The sequence below is a fragment of the Phytophthora cinnamomi genome (assembly GCF_018691715.1).
Source record: "Phytophthora cinnamomi strain GKB4 chromosome Unknown Contig126, whole genome shotgun sequence".
NCBI lineage: Eukaryota > Oomycota > Peronosporomycetes > Peronosporales > Peronosporaceae > Phytophthora > Phytophthora cinnamomi.
Genome location: NW_027151059.1, coordinates 136,531 through 152,235, shown reverse-complemented (window position 1 = coordinate 152,235; position 15,705 = coordinate 136,531). Strand labels below are relative to the sequence as shown.

General features: G+C 51.8%; 4 protein-coding genes across 4 annotated transcripts; 2 read left to right on the top strand and 2 right to left on the bottom strand.

The window, feature by feature from the left end:
- Nucleotides 1-1,030: 1,030 nt before the first annotated feature.
- On the top strand, nt 1,031-2,022 carry IUM83_10806 (uncharacterized protein; the record flags this gene model as incomplete). The annotated part of the gene is made up of 2 exons (XM_067935325.1): nt 1,031-1,284; nt 1,383-2,022. The coding sequence occupies 2 exons, from the start codon at nt 1,031-1,033 to the stop codon at nt 2,020-2,022; spliced, it is 894 nt and encodes a 297-aa protein (XP_067780623.1).
- A 137-nt stretch (nt 2,023-2,159) lies between these two features.
- IUM83_10805 (uncharacterized protein) lies at nt 2,160-3,038 on the bottom strand (the record flags this gene model as incomplete). Its single annotated transcript, XM_067935324.1, has 2 exons — nt 2,160-2,204; nt 2,283-3,038. 2 exons carry the CDS (start codon nt 3,036-3,038, stop codon nt 2,160-2,162), a joined length of 801 nt encoding a protein of 266 aa, XP_067780624.1.
- Nucleotides 3,039-5,028: 1,990 nt separating this feature from the next.
- Nucleotides 5,029-6,982, bottom strand: IUM83_10804 (26S proteasome non-ATPase regulatory subunit 10; the record flags this gene model as incomplete). The annotated part of the gene is made up of 3 exons (XM_067935323.1): nt 5,029-6,588; nt 6,680-6,764; nt 6,879-6,982. 3 exons carry the CDS (start codon nt 6,980-6,982, stop codon nt 5,029-5,031), a joined length of 1,749 nt encoding a protein of 582 aa, XP_067780554.1.
- A 1,154-nt stretch (nt 6,983-8,136) lies between these two features.
- On the top strand, nt 8,137-15,017 carry IUM83_10803 (snf2 family nterminal domain containing protein; the record flags this gene model as incomplete). Its single annotated transcript, XM_067935322.1, has 4 exons — nt 8,137-8,139; nt 8,239-8,439; nt 8,538-12,789; nt 14,140-15,017. 4 exons carry the CDS (start codon nt 8,137-8,139, stop codon nt 15,015-15,017), a joined length of 5,334 nt encoding a protein of 1,777 aa, XP_067780621.1.
- Between the last annotated feature and the right edge of the window lie 688 nt (nt 15,018-15,705).

Sequence of the window (15,705 nt, the reverse complement as noted above, 5' to 3'; positions counted from 1 at the left end):
GATATTTCGATCACGCTCAACTGAGTATCCGAGTCTTTGCGCTGCAAGTCCTGCGTATTCGTCGCGGGTTTTCCTGAGCTCCCCAGCATGCTGCTCTGCGTTCAACAGTGCGATGCGAGCTGATCCTGGCGGTTTGGGAAGTGAGCCAGTGGCTACCGACGGTTCCCCAGCTCTTGCTCTTGCGAACGGACTTTTATGGCCCGCGAGCAAGTACGTGCTAACAACTTAGGGATAGTATGCTACCTACACGCCGCTGAAAATCAAAGCTCATTTGGAGTGGCAACAGCTGGGATTGATTAAGCGATGTGAATGTCGCTGAAAAACTCCGTCTGCTAAACGCGATTCGTACACCAAAACTGTCGGCAAGAGGTCGCAAACGATAGCTGGGTACAGTATTAATAAAAGTTTACCCAGCTCTCGTAGCATAACTTCGCCTTTGCGTGTAAGTTACACGGTGTAACTAAGCGCAAGAAAACTTTTCTTATTTATTCTAAGTCAACACGTATACATGTAGCGTGATGTTTACTAAAAAAGCTCCGTACATATCGGTAGACAGCTTGCAGAGAAGTTGCTACATGTACTGGTACGCGTCATTCGTCCCCTCGCCGCTGCAAGTCTGACATCGATGCTCTCTCATCCCAAGGCCGAGAATCCGTACATTTCATCTACACCTGTACTGAATACATGTACATGTAGTACTTGTAGGCTATAGGTCACCGTCAACGTGCAGCACGTTGCAGCACAGCACGGTGAACATGGCTTCCTGCTTCCAGGATTTGACCCTTCGCCACTTGCTCGGAGACTCAACATTCGCTGGGAAGAGGACTACAGTACCCTACTGTGTCAGCAAGCCCCGTGCGTTTATACGTTTTGATCCAAAGATCATCAGCAACAGTGGTCTTTGCTGTCCGCTGTCATGCATTCGCAGGCTGCAGTACTCACCCGAGCAGCGAAATGGCTACATTTATGTAAGACACATCCGATTAATGAGGGATACTTTGCCCGCAGTGCTCTATTAAGCTTGGTGAAGATGGAGTACGTCAAGAGCGTGCGCAGCGCCCTGCGGCCCCGGACGTTGTTTGCGTCCGCGTGCCCCGTGCTGGTGACCGTGAGCCTGTTGTACAAGTCGCACGGCGTGTCCCCCCTGCAGCTGGACGTGCTGGCTGCTCTGGGCTGCGCTGTGCTGACCCAACTGCTGGGCAACCTCAGCGCCGTCTACAGCAACTTCCAGCGCACGCTGCAGCCCAAACCGCCGGGGGCTGCCGACGGCAAGATCATCCTCAAGTAAAAATCATGTTACCTCAAATTATTTCATATTGCCTCAAACTACTTTACCCCTAAAACTGACGGTACTGATTTGTATTGGGTGTTTTTATCGGTAGTTTGCTGTCGTTGACGCAAGTTCGACGCTGGTCGTTCCTGTTTTTCGGCGTTCAATTGCTGCTGCTGGGTGTGACGCATGTCGTTTGCGACAAAAGTGTTGAAGTCACGGGCGGGATGGCTCTGCTGGCCACGTTGGCCTTGGTCTACTGTCGTCGTGGGGAGGAGCCGCTGCCCGTCGTGGGGCTTCGGGAAGTTGTTGTGGCGTGGGCTCTTGGGCCGGTGGCAATGCTGAGCACTTCCCTTTACCTTGTCGGAGAGGTACCGTGGGCCGTGGTGCTCTACGCCTACCTGGTGATGCTCTTCGCGTGGGCTTTCCTGCTCCTGGAGAGTGCCCGAGACGCACCTTTTGCTCGACGCATGGAGCGGGCCGACACGTCGTTGGCGCTGAGACTGGGGTTCCAGTGGAGCTTTCAGGGGTTCTTGCTGCTGATGGTGTCATTCTACGGTACGCTGCTCGTGTTGGGCATTGCGATGGGTCACCTGGGAAACTTTTTGCTGGTGGTCACTATCGTCAGGCTCAAGGACATCAGCGAAGATTTTAGACTGGAGAGACTCAACCACTTGCCCGACAAATTTGCTAGACTTGCTGCATTCTTGGGAGTCGGTCTCATCATTTCGATTCTTTCGGGATTGTCGTAACTACGAGTCTTTGGTAGGAACCCTTAGCTAACCTACTTATCACAATTGCAGACTTTCATTTGTCACATTCTTCTCTCCCGGAATGTTTCAACACCTTGAAAAGCTGCTGCGCGTTTCGATCCTCGCTTTTGTTGAGATCACTCTCTTGTCTTTGAGCTAGACGGTAGTTCCACCGCCAGGTTCTGTACAGCACGCACAAAAGGCAATTTACAGATGAACTCTCAATCAAACGAGTGATGTTGCATATAATGCACACTTACAGGATCCGTTTGATGAGCTTGAATCAGGTTCTCAACTTGCTTGGACAGTTGCATTTGGGCCTCGAGGCTTTCTCGCAGCTCGGCATTCTGCAGCTCAGCCTGGCGGCGCGCACGGAACTGCTGCATTGCGATGTTGCGCCACACCGTGGCATCACCCGAGCTTTCACTTGCCGGTTCAGCTCCATTCATGCCTCTGCTGTCGTTCTCACCTGCCGCTAGCACAGCCTCCCTGTCCTCGATGCACTCTCTGAATCGTGGAGAGCGTGGGCTTCGCAGCGTGTTCAGATGGTTCTCCATCTTTTGCACCACCGAGCGTAGTTGGATCAATTGCTCACGCATACGAGTGCGGCCTCCACCACTTCTGCGACTTCGCGGGGTCTTCTTCTCCGTGCTGGCAACAGTGGTGTATATTTGCAACGGAGTACGCTTTGGGGGATCAGTCCCTTGCTGGCTGTTGTCATGCGCACCAGGAGTTATTGTCTTTTCAACTTCATCGTGCCGTTGAGACTTCGACTCGTAGGACTTCGAGTCGTTCTGCGGTCCCCCCTGTTGAGGATACGCTGCGTGGACGGCTTGAATCGCGGTCTTGAGCAAGTCGTCAGCAGCAGCATCTTGTTCAATCGATGCTTCTGGAAGTGAAGAGCAGGCTCTGGAGCTGGAAGCTCCAAGACGCTCGATGTCGACGCTGTCGAGGATCGCGAGAGCTTCCTCCATCAGTTCTTCGTCATTGACGATGCTGAGAGACGGCAACTCCATAGCTGCAGGTGGACTGGTTCTTGTGTGCTCTTGGTGAAAGAAATTGAAGAGTGAGGATAGCTGTCATATTGGTAGGCGCTCACGGAGCCTTGACCAGTAGCGGTTGACGTTATCGAGTGAACATCGACTACTCCAGAATCCGAAATGGCGATGCATACATTCCGCCATGCACAACGAGGCCCGTTACCGGTAGTGCGCGAAGCAGAGGTGTCGCCAATAAAGTATAGCATGAATTCTACCGCGGGGATGAGCAACAAAGGCCGAAACGGTGCATAGTTTGTGACAATGCAACAACGAGTCATCAGAGTTGAGACGTGTTCGTTGATGCTTATGCAATCGACAAAACGCAAGCAAGCTCGGCAACTCGCTTGCTCCTGCTGGCTTAACAATCCTTTCTCGCACCAGCGGCAACCGACCTGGATTTCGATCGAGCCCGTACGCTCTCAAACGAAGTGGCTGGGTTCTCGGTCAGCTACATGTATGGCTTGTCTTCTCTTTCGGGTAGCTCTGGTTTAACATTCTGGATCGTTGAGACGTGCTTCGCTTACCTACACTCAGTGTGCTGTGCTGTGTGTGTGTGTGTGTGTGTGGGGGGGGGGGGGGGGGGGGGGGGGGGGGCAAAGGCGAAGCCATGTGCTGTGGAAATGCTAGTCTCGCCCTCGAAAGGCTTTCAGCTCTGGATGCACTTCATTACATGTCATTACTTTGAAACATAGTAAACGAGTGATAGCTTGTGAGCTTAATTAAAAGGAAAATGTTTTGTAATGAAAAGTATAACACGAAGTACTTAGTAATCGACTTGAGTCATCGTAGGTTGCCGCTACGGGTACCTCGTGCTGTTTACGATCCTCCACCCAAAGTATCCTATCGTTAAAAAAGAGACGTTATAAGAGTTAGCACGTTACTCATGATAAGATACAGCTACGGACGCACCTGGTGTGGCTGCTGCGACTCCAATAGGGTCTTCAACTGCTTCGATAGGCGAACCTGGGTAGCCAGAGCTTCTCGTAGTTGAGCGTTTTGCTGCTCGGCCATACGACGAGCATGGAACTGATCCATGGCTATGGTTCTCCACACTTTTGCTTCGGATGCATGTACATTGATCTCGCTGCTCTTGTATTCATCCATTGTGCTGAGCTCTGCCCTGATCCCAGCAAAGCCTCCCAGCCTCGGGCTTCTCAGCGTCTCCAGATAACTCTCCATCTTCTGCACCACTGAACGAAGTTGAATCAACTTTTCACGCATGTACATCCGACCGCGACGGTTGCCTCGTGTTTGCTTCTCGGTGCTGCTGGCAACTGCAGGCCCGTGCTCGTTGGGATTATCAGTGTATCTTGCGGAACTCTCTTCATCTTGCCCTTGGATTGTCACTCGTGGGGTAGTTGAGGTGCTATGTTGATTGTCCTCTTGATCTTGGATCACAGCTCGCAGCAAGTCGCCCTCACCAGACCTACTTTCTCCGTCAACTATAGCAGGCAGTGGTGATTCAGGATCGAAGCGGTTTAAGATCTCGAGAACTTCTACTAGGAACGCGTCGTCGTCGATTGTGGAGGCTGATACGTTCATTGCGAATGACGAACTATTACACGAGCAGTTGAACAATGAGGGCGATTGCCTAGAGGACCACAGTCGGCAACACACCATGACCGAGCGTCTCCGTGGAGAGGAACTTAGCTCTTGAAATCATGGTGCCATTCTCTCGGCAGCATCCTAGCGGTAGAATTCCAAGTTCATCATCCGAATACTTCGCGTTGTGAATGCTACCATTGGGATGAGCTGTACCTGTCACAGCCTGCTATGTTTTGAGTCACGAATATCAAGTTCTGGTCACCTAATTTTTTGAAAATGCCCCGAGCATGTATGGAGCGAGGCAGAGATCAAAAGAGTTTAAAGCAGCATGCTTAGCGTTTACATGGTTAAACTACATCGAGTTCTCATTTCAGCAAATGGCAGCACAAGGGACTTGTAGACACAGAGCTTCTGAATCGCTTTATCCGGTGGGTGATCCGCTAACTGGAGACCCTCCGACTGATGTAGACCCTGACCCTGCATGTGTATTCTTCCGCAGCAAACGGAAGAAGGCACGCGCCACGGTAAATGGTACGCGGGCCACTGGTGACGATACTGGCGACGACGAGACCGTCGGTGGGGAAGGAAGCATGTTCTTCGGGGGCGTGGCATCACTGCAGGCACTAGTTTTCCGCATCGAGAAACCGTGAAATGCGCCACTGAAACTCGATGCCTTAGAAGTGGACGTAGGCGGTTGAGGCACCTCGTCGTCATCCTGCACAGAAGCAGCCACTTCACTGATGCGGTTGATGAGCCACGAGTGCCACGTTAAGAACGGGACTTCCTTTGCAATTATCTCGCGGTACCACATATCGATCGTCAGACGGCTGGAAGAATTGAAACAGCGTTCGAGCAAATTGTTTTCGTGGATGATACTGAGAGCCGTCAGGTGGAAGTAGTGATGAAGCTTCTTGTGAGTTTCCATTTCAGATTCTGATGCTTGCACACGCGTACCATCTTCGGAAACTGTGGTCGTCGGGAAGGGCGAATACGGAGTCGCAGTTGCCACCAAGAATGACCGTCTCCGTTTGATTCTCAAGGGCGATGGCATTGCAGGGGTTTCCGTATCATTCTCGGATCCATCGACATTTGCGGCGATATTCTTCACCTCCGGCTTTTCAGACACAACAAGTGTTTCTAAGTTGCTTTCTTCAACAACAACTTCATCATCCTCGTCGCTTTCCTCGTCGTCACGATCAACAATGGCTTGCGAGAAGTACGATACATGCTCCAGCAGCTCCAACTCGCGCTGAAGCCGTTTGCAGCGCGACTCCGACGACAAAATCTCCTCACTGAGCTCGTTACTGTGCAATTGAGCGTCATCTCTGGTCTCCTCTGCAATCCTTAGCTGCTTTTTTAGTGCTCGCATTTCCTCCTCGTGCTTATGCGCAGCTTTACGCAGCTGATCCTTCTCGCGCTTGAGTTCATTCATGGCACGCTGAGTCGCAGCGCGTTCTTCCTCCATTTTCTTCCTGTACGAAACTTCACTCTGAGCAGCCAGCACTTCGCACTCCAGTGCCTCTTGCTGTTGCTGCTCCGCCACCTCCTTCCACTGCCTCAACGACGTAAGCTCTGCCTCATTAGAGCGCTCTGTCGCCTGCAGCTCCTGCAATTCGGTTTGGAGTTGTGCAATCGTGTCCAAGTGATGCGAGTACCTGCGTCCACTGCTCGTTACCGAGGCAGGAATCGACGTTGCAGCATCAGCAGTAGTCGTATCCGGAGCGCGACACTCGCAGCGGTCCACGAACTGCTCGAACTCCTCTGCCAGATCCGTCTTCTCCTCCTCCACACGAGCGAACTTGCGCTTCCACTGCGCCACCTCCTGCAGTGCGTGGTCGGAGCGTCGTTGCCACATGTCCCTCTCCACCGAGAGCTCCTCCGTCTCGGTCTCCAGCTGGATTTTCAGCGTGGCCACCTGCATCTGCAGCTCCTCGTTGGCTTCCAGCAGCCCCAGACCATACTCAGCCGCCTGCCGCAGCTCCTATCAATCATAAACATAATGAATAATAATATATAGTCAGCAACCAGACAGCAGAACCGTCTTCTTGCCGCTTCGCGCCACCGCCTCGTACTTGCTCACGATGCTCCAGCAGCAGCTTGAGCTTGTCCAGCCGGCTCTTGTCATCCATCGGCGACACGGAGATCAGACCGTCCTCGCTGCGTGCGTGTATTAACATGTGATAAGAGTTAGTAAATTTAAATTAGCTAGAAGAAACAATCCGGAGCCTGATAACGGCCCCTGCGACGGCGTAAAACCGCTGTAGCTCGCACCCGACGTAGAGTTCCTCCTCCGTATCTTCGGGGCTGGAGGACTGGCGCTTCTGCTGGTTGGGGTGCGCGTCCATGCCCGGCGTGGCGGTGGCGGGGAGACGCATCGGGGCGCAGGACGGAGGGGAGGTGTGTCTCCAGACTTGCTGGAGATAATGGCGACTGCGAGGAAACTGATACACGGACTTTTCGACGATATTTTGGGCTAGAGAGCCGGAGGAGCCCAATCTAGCTCGTTTTGGGCGGAGTGGTTTGCGCTGGTTTGGGGTTTTAGCGTAGCCATGTGGGAAGTCTCTCTTCAGGGGGTGGCAATCCCTCGCTACAAGGGATGGATGACTTGGTAAAGTTTGCACTGCTCTGCCGTGGCTGCCGTGGATTCGTGTTGACCAGGTGGTATGCAGGCACTCGGCTGGCAGAAAACGGATACTTGATGAATATTAACCTGACGAGGCTGACATGACGTCGTTTGGATGTACTGTATCGGCCAGAGAGCACTGCAGTCTATACCGGCGCTGATGGCGTTCTACGAGCTGGAGATGGACTTTGGCAGCGTTGTAGAAAGTTTGCAACCAAACACCAGCGGAAATACTTTCATTGCATGAAAACGCTTTCCCATCGATATAGCTCCGAGTAGACAGACGACAGGCCGAGCCTTGTCCCGCTTGGCATACAGTTAGAACGCGAAGAGCTCCTGAGAAGATGCAGAACCAACTTCAACTTTGGCAATAGTGAAAGACGACGACCATGCGATCGATTGGGGTGCCGTCGCGCTTGCTAAAGAACCCTGGGCTTAGCTTGCAACGTTCAAGTAGAGACAGAATGGACTTTAGAATGACTTCAAATACAGAATCCCGCTATTCCCAATTAATATGTACGGATGAAAACCAGCGAACCAAAGCACCGGAACCGAGTCAGCCAAAGCAAACGCCGAGATGGCATCGACCACCACCACCGCCAACGACACGTTGAAGTTTGCAAGAGAACATCTTCGCCCATACAAACTCCCATACATGGACCCCCCGCGCCACTCATTCTGCGTGTCGACGTCGCCTTCGTCAGAAAATTTCCTCCCAACCCCCTAATTTCTCTCTAAAACCCCAAAATTCAGAAAACGCAACCCCGAGCCCTTGTAAACGCTTTTTCGACCAATGAAAAGTGCCGAGGTCAACCTTTACCTTCACTCCTGCCTCCATATTAAGCCCAAGCTAATCGCTAACCAAGCTAAAAAGTGCGCGTGCGTGAGCAGGAAGCCCCGACGAGCATGGTGCGTGGCGCGCTCTATGGCGCCCCGTATGCGTCCGCAACTGGCGCGCTCCAACCTCGGTCTCTAACCTCTGTGCTGTGCCCACTTTCGCGCCCGCAGGCCACGCGCAACGCCGCGGCGGAGACCGCGGAGCTGTGGAGCTCCGGCTCCGAGAGCGAGGTCACCGTGGGCGGCACCACCGTCAAGCCCAGGCCCAAGCTGCGCACGCACCGCAGCAAGGCGCTGGAAGACTCCGCTGTGGACTCGCCTGAGGTCGTGCGGCCGGCCAAGCGGCGACGCGAGGCCAGCAAGCGGGTCCAGGTATTTTTTCTTGGGTTTATTATAGGATTTACTTATTTTCTTTTTTTTCTTAAATGCGTTTTTTGTTTATGTAATCATATTTTTATGTAATGCTGCAGTACTTTGAAGACGATGGAGGTGAAGAAGAAGACGATGATGCAGAGGAGGTGGATGAAGACACGACGGAGGACTACGTCGAGTCCGTCGAGTCGGTGGAGACCCCCTCCGAGGAGGAGAAGATGCCCGAAGAAGACCCCAACCGACGCCGCAGTGGCCGTAAACGCAAGCCGGTGCAGACTGTGATCGACCTGTCAGAGGACGATTTCATGATGAGCAGCGACGAGGAGGAGGAGGAGAAACCCAAGGCCAAACCCAAGCCCAAGAAGAAGGCTCCGGCCAAGGGTAAAGCTAAGGGCAAAGGCAAGCGGAAGCGCTCGTCGTCGGAATCTAGTGAAAATGTGTCGGGCGATGACAGTGAAGTGGAAGTGGTGGAGACGAGACCGAAGACTGAGTCGGACGGATTCATCATTGACAAAGTGTTGGGGCGTGAGGTGCATACTCTCAAGGAGTGGAAAAAGATATGCTGGAACAAGAACACTCGCTTCTTGACGCATTGCTCCATCTTCCTGCCGAATGAAGAAGAGGATAAGCCGGAAGATAAGAAGGAGCTGAAAGAAGAGGAGGAGGGCGACAAAGCTGCCTCACCGGCAACTGAAGGTGCTGTCGAAGCTCCGTCCGCACCGAAGGCTAGCAACGACGATGATGAAGTCGAAGATGCTGGAGAGGAGCGTTTTTTGATCAAGTGGAAGTCGCTTTCTTACTTGCACACGAGTTGGCAAACCGAAGATGAATTGATGGAGACCGACAAGAACGCAAAGGGCAAGATCCAGCGTTTCCGTGAAAAAGAACACCGAGCACTTTATTCGCAGGAGGTCCAAGGAGACGAGTACTTCAACCCAGAGTTCAGAAGCGTCGATCGAATTCTTGAAATTAGGGACCGACCGCTTGACGACTTCGCTCCGGATGATACGACTGACCGCGAGCAAAAATTTCAGTATTTCTTGGTGAAGTGGAAGGCTCTTTCTTATGATGACATCACATGGGAGCGAGAGGACGATGTTGGCGATGACGCCGCTGTTCAGCAGTATAATGATCGAATTGTTCGAGCTGCAAAACGCTTTAAGAAGATTGCTCTTGCGAAGCACCTGCCTAGTGGCAAACGCAAAAATTTCAGGGGGTATACAGCCGAAGCGCCACCGCCGTGCAAGAAAGAACAGACCTTCCAACTGCGCGACTATCAGCTTACTGGCGTTAACTGGATGCTGTTTAACTGGTACCAGAAGCGTAACTCCATGCTTGCTGACGAGATGGGTCTCGGAAAAACCGTGCAGACAGTAATGTACATTAACCACCTCGCGGTTGTAGAGCGTGCGCCAAACCCGTTCATTATCGTGGCACCACTGTCAACGCTAGGTCACTGGCAACGTGAATTTGACAGCTGGACCAACTTGAATGCCGTGGTTTACCACGGATCCGCTACCGCGCGAGACATTTTACAGAACTATGAGTTCTTCTTAAGTGAGGATGAGTTACTGCGCGCCGATGAGCTTTCTGGAAAGAAAACCGCTATCAATGGCAAAAAAGCTTCCCCACGACCGAAGCGAAATTGCTATCGGTTTGATGTGTTGATCACGACGTATGAAATGGCATCTGCCACGGATCTCTATAAGCTGGCACAGATTAACTGGCAGTTGATGGTCGTGGATGAAGCTCATCGCCTGAAGAACCGGAATTCGAAGCTGTCCAATCTTCTGCATACACGATTTACGTACGAAAACATGTTGCTGCTGACGGGCACACCACTTCAAAACAATGTGGAAGAGCTGTGGGTGCTCTTAAACTTTCTCGACGATGAAAAGTTTGGTTCGAAGGTCGATTTTCTCGAGAGATTTGGTGAGTTAACGGATTCCGCACAGGTGGAACGCTTACACTCTGAGCTTAAGCCTTACTTGCTCAGACGAATGAAAGAAGATGTGGAGAAGTCGCTTGCCCCAAAGGAAGAGACCATTATTGAAGTGGAGCTTACTGTGCTGCAGAAACAATATTACCGCGCTATTTACGAAAAAAATACCGAGTTTCTTTCGAGGGGCGGCAGGAAGGGAGACACCCCCAGCTTGATGAATGTTTTAATGGAGCTCCGCAAGTGCTGCAACCACCCCTTCCTTGTTAAAGGTGTGGAGGAGCGCGAGGTAAAGCGATTGGCTAAGCAGACCTCTGTTTCTAAAGAAGAGATCCAACGACAAATCAGAGAGAGCCTTGTTGACACTTCTGGCAAGCTGGTTCTGCTCGACAAGCTGCTACCACGCTTAAAAGAAACTGGTCATCGCGTGCTGATTTTCTCTCAGTTCAAGATCATGCTGGATATTATTCAAGATTATTTGGCTTTGCGTCGATACAACTGTGAACGTATTGACGGCAACATTACGGGCAATGAGAGGCAGTCGGCGATTGATCGATTCTGCCGTAAAGACAGCAACTCGTTTATTATGCTACTGAGCACCCGGGCAGGCGGTGTGGGCATTAACTTGACGGCGGCAGACACTGTAATTATTTATGACAGCGATTGGAACCCGCAAAATGACCTTCAAGCGCAAGCACGCTGTCATCGCATCGGACAAAAGAAAAGTGTAAAGATCTATCGTCTTCTCACATCCAAAACTTACGAATTGCACATGTTTCACAAAGCATCGTTGAAGCTGGGATTAGACCAAGCGGTGCTTGGAGGGATAAAAAACGATGATCCTGTTGCAAAACTCAAGGGGACGGCAAAAAAGAGCAAGCCGAATGATCGAATGTCCAAAGAGGAAATCGAAAACTTGCTCAAGCATGGTGCTTACGAAATGTTCAAAGAGCAGGAAAGCGAAGCTGAGGCGGCGAGTAAAAAGTTTGGAGAAGAGAGCATCGACCAAATTCTTAGCCGAAGTACTACAATCGTACACGATCCCACACGAGACGCTGATGGAAATGAGAAGAAGAATGCGATGTCATCATTTTCGAAGGCCACTTTTGTGAGTTCAGCTAACCCAGACGAAGAGGTAGATATTGATGACCCCAACTTCTGGACCAAGGTGATCGGCTTAAACGGAGTGGAAGAACAGAAGAAGGAGGAGCCGTCGCCCCTTCAAAAGAGGCGATGCCGCCGAAAAGTTAAATCTTACTTGATTGATGATGACAAGGCCTTCATGATGGACGATAGCGGAGATGAAACGTCTTCGTCGCACAAAAAGAAACCCCGAGAGTTAGGCGTACAAAAAGATGAAGAGTTCGTAATCTCTGACGATGATGACGACGATGATGACGACTCGAGCGATGTGACTCTAGCAAGAGACGATTTGGTGGGAACGAGCGCTAATGGAAAGCGTAAGCGTGCGCATGCAGCACCAACAGTACCAATCTACTACCAGGTAGAAAGAATCACAGAGCTTCTCGCAACATTTGGATACGGCCGATGGGATGACATGAAGCGTTCTGCACCACCGTTGCAGGGGTATCCAGATAAAGAACTGATTAAGTTTTCTCAGGAGTACCTCACCAGCCTGGTTCGTGTAACGACGGCTATGACAGCGTTTCAGCGGATTGGACTGGATTTGGACCCCAGCAGAGTTTACATCGTTTCTACGACGACTCCTCCGCCGCGAATGGGAAATGCCTCTCCAATTGAGAGATATGCGAATGAGCTAAATGGTGTGTGTCGTCGATTCCATTTCCTTCCGGCCATGCTAAAGGATATGAAGGTGTCAAATCTGCTTGCTGTGGCGGTTCCACCCCGTATGTGGATTACAGACTTTAAGAGTCGGGCAGCTCGTGGCTGTCGCTCAAAGCTACAACAGATTGACACGATGTACAATTTAAGCCAATTTGTGCAAACTAGATTTGTGCCGACGACTCCACTCGTCGAGTTACTGAAAGAGCTCCAGAATGTCGAAGATGAAGCCGAGGTTCATAGATTGATTGAATCGGGCACGCTACCAGCAGCATCAAGTGAAGCTGATCCTGCCGACGGGGCTGTGAAAACGGACGATGAGGATAAACCGGGGGAGAAAACCAACGAGATCTCTTCAGGACTATCTTCTGAGAAGGCTCCCGTCGAGAAAACCAACGAGATCTCTTCAGGACTATCTTCTGAGAAGGCTCCCGTCGAGAAAACCAACGAGATCTCTTCAGGACTATCTTCTGAGAAGGCTTCCGTCGTAAAAAGCAGTGGTGAAAATGTTAGCAAGAAAGAAGAAGTTCCACCTCCCGTATCGATGGATGAGCATCAGGAAGACGCGCCTTCGAAATCTGCAGATGATCCAAAGAGTAACACAAATGGTGAGTCTGCGCCAGCTAGTCCAGCACAATCCGTTGCTACAGAATCGTCCGATACAAAGGATGCTACGGCGAAGGATGCTTCCGCTGTTGCGGCGCTATCCACCTCAGACGCTCAATTAGACAATACGACGAATACGAATGCAGAAGCTATTCGTGATGAAGAAACCAAAAACGTATCGGAATCAAGCGACACAGCCGGAAGTGCTGCCGTCGTAGCGGGGAGTGAAAATAAATCATGTGATGAAAAGCCCGCAGTAGAGGAAAAAGACAGACCTTCTGTTCTGTCTGGTACTCCAACTTCTCCTGATGAACCAAGACTCTCCGTTCCAGTTGCTGCGCCGAAGCAGCAGCAAAAGAAAACAGAGTCAGCAAAATTGAAGATTGAACACAAGCTGGCTATGCGGATCTTGCAAGCGTTGCCACCAGTTACCTCTCCGGAGGCAGTGGCGCCTTGGTGGATTTCTCGTGTGGATGATGTTTTACTCATGATGTATGTGTGTCGCGACGGATGGATAAAGGGCCGCACCTTGCCTATCCGCTTGGTAGACTCATCGTCACTTTTTGGTGATCGTGCAAAGCGATATCCCATATCTGAGTGGCCAAGTCTTGCAGGACTGAACAGACGCATCAAGGTGCTGCTCCACGTGTGGACTGCTTTTAAGAAGGTGAAACCAATTGCACCTGCCCCGACATCGGCCCCTACAGCTGTAGGTGTAACTTCAGCAAAGCAACAGCGGCAGTTGCAGCGCCAACAGGAGCTCTTGCAGCAACAACTGCGCCGTCAGCAGCAGGAACAGCATCGCGCACAGCAAGTACGCCACTACTCCTCCAGCGCGTCATTCCATGGATCCCGCCACAACCAGTTTGCGAAGTTGATTTTTTCATACGGCATTCCAGATGTGAGTACGTGCCGTGACGAGCGAGAGCGCAACGAGAAATGGCGATACTTTTTGCAGGATAGCCAGCTTGGCATTGGGCATTACCCGCTCGAAGAACTACTTGCAGAAGCATTGGATTTGGAACGTGTGTGCCGTCAGCGTTTGAACAGTGAAGTCGACGGGAGAGTCGCTGAGCCGAGCGAAGAAAACTCCATTTTGGGTGGTAAACGTGGATTTTGGCTGCTGACTACCACGCAGTGTCGACGCTTGTTGCACCGCGTGGATCTCTTCCGGTTGCTTCGCACACAAATCCTTGTGTTGCCACCGGCGCAGCTCGTAGAATTAGTGAGTCGGGTTGTTCGAGCTCAGTCAGCCTCTACAGATTACCCTGTGTGGTGGAGCTGCCCACGCCACGATATTCTGTTGCTTCAAGGTGTCGAGTGCTATGGACTTGATGAACATCTGGCGTCAGTGTGGAAATTGCCACTGTTCAACTCGGCGAACACTACGAGTGCTTTTCCGAGCTCAAGCTGGGTGGAAAACTATGTAACGGCCCTTTCGCTTGCCTGCCGCAACCTTATTGTCAAGGCACGTGCGTATCGAAATCCCAATGATGGATACGAGGATGTGACCAGTGGCGAGGCTAGAGAAGCCCCTGTTGCGTCAGACAGAAATTCGTCACGATCAGAGCCAACTCAGGAAGCGGAGACTAGACGTCGTATCCGGGATATTCGTGGGATGCGGGAGGAAGACCCCTACTTTGTTCCAACGGTCCGTTTGCGCCAACTAATTGAAAGTAACGCAGCTAGAGATAAGGTGCATTCCGACGATACCCGCGCCGATAAGAAGGGCAAGGCTGCGATGGTGGAGTTGAAGAGCGAGCCAAAGGAGGAAATGACGGCGACGGAGGAGACAGCGCTAATGCAACAGGAAGATCCCAAAGAATCTGCACGCGTGTTGGACGAGCAGCTGAAGCAGGACACGGTTGATGCGGCGGAAAAAGGATCCTATGCTGCTAGCGGTGGCACTCCTGAGGAGAAACCCGCTCCTCCGGACGATGATGTGATCCACCTGGAAAGTGATGACGACGATGAAGACGACGCAGGGGAAGAGAAGAAAGGGGACGCCGATAATTGTTCAACTCGTGTCAATGGCTCAGCGCGTCGCCGTCCTGCAGCTGCTGCTGTTGCAGCCGCGAAAGCCAAAGGAGCGCAAGCGATTGGAGACAAAGAGCTCCAAGATCCTGCTGCTGCAGCCGCGGCCGCAGCTAAAGCCGAAGAGCAGCAGTCCGCTGTGCGCCCATGGGACGTGATCGTGATCGACTCCTCGGATGAAGACAACTCCGATTAGAATTAGCTAGCGAATTCAGTGTGTAGAAGGACGAGTACCTCCCGAAGAGCGATGTATGAATGAAACTCGAAGGTCACAAGGAACGTGCATGCTGTGGCCCTACCTGACCGAGGTAGGCCAAGGTAACCTTGATATGGGAGGAGCTGCGTAGTAATCCCAACTCGAAGTTGACCTCAATCTGAGCTAGTCACTTCAACTTTGGCGTACCGCGTGCGCGTGATCTGCGCCTGGCACACAACGCGACTTTCTGCGGCAGAGCTCGCCGTCTGAAGGACCAATTAGCTTCAAATCACTTCTGCGTTCATGAGACCGATCACATTTGCCCCAGGTCACGTCGACATTCGATGCATGAAGTGCTACTGCGTCTGCAATTCACTTCGCCAGCAAGGGGCACAACGGGTATTACGTGCGCTCGCTCGGGCAGCGCTAAATTTCAACCCTGATTGACTCCCCCAGCGAGCGGTGATTCGCCATGAACGTGGTGGCATTTTCCAATTTGCTTCGAGTCCGCGATGGATCCTTCAGTCCTCAGTACATGTACTGTCAGCGATGATGAACTTCTTCAAGAAGCTCTCGCGGTACTTGACGGCTTCGACTTTGGGGACTTGGAGATGCTCACCCCTTTCATAGTTGAAGGAACAACAGACGCAAGTGATCCTGCCGACAACCTGCTCGTAGCCGTCATGGA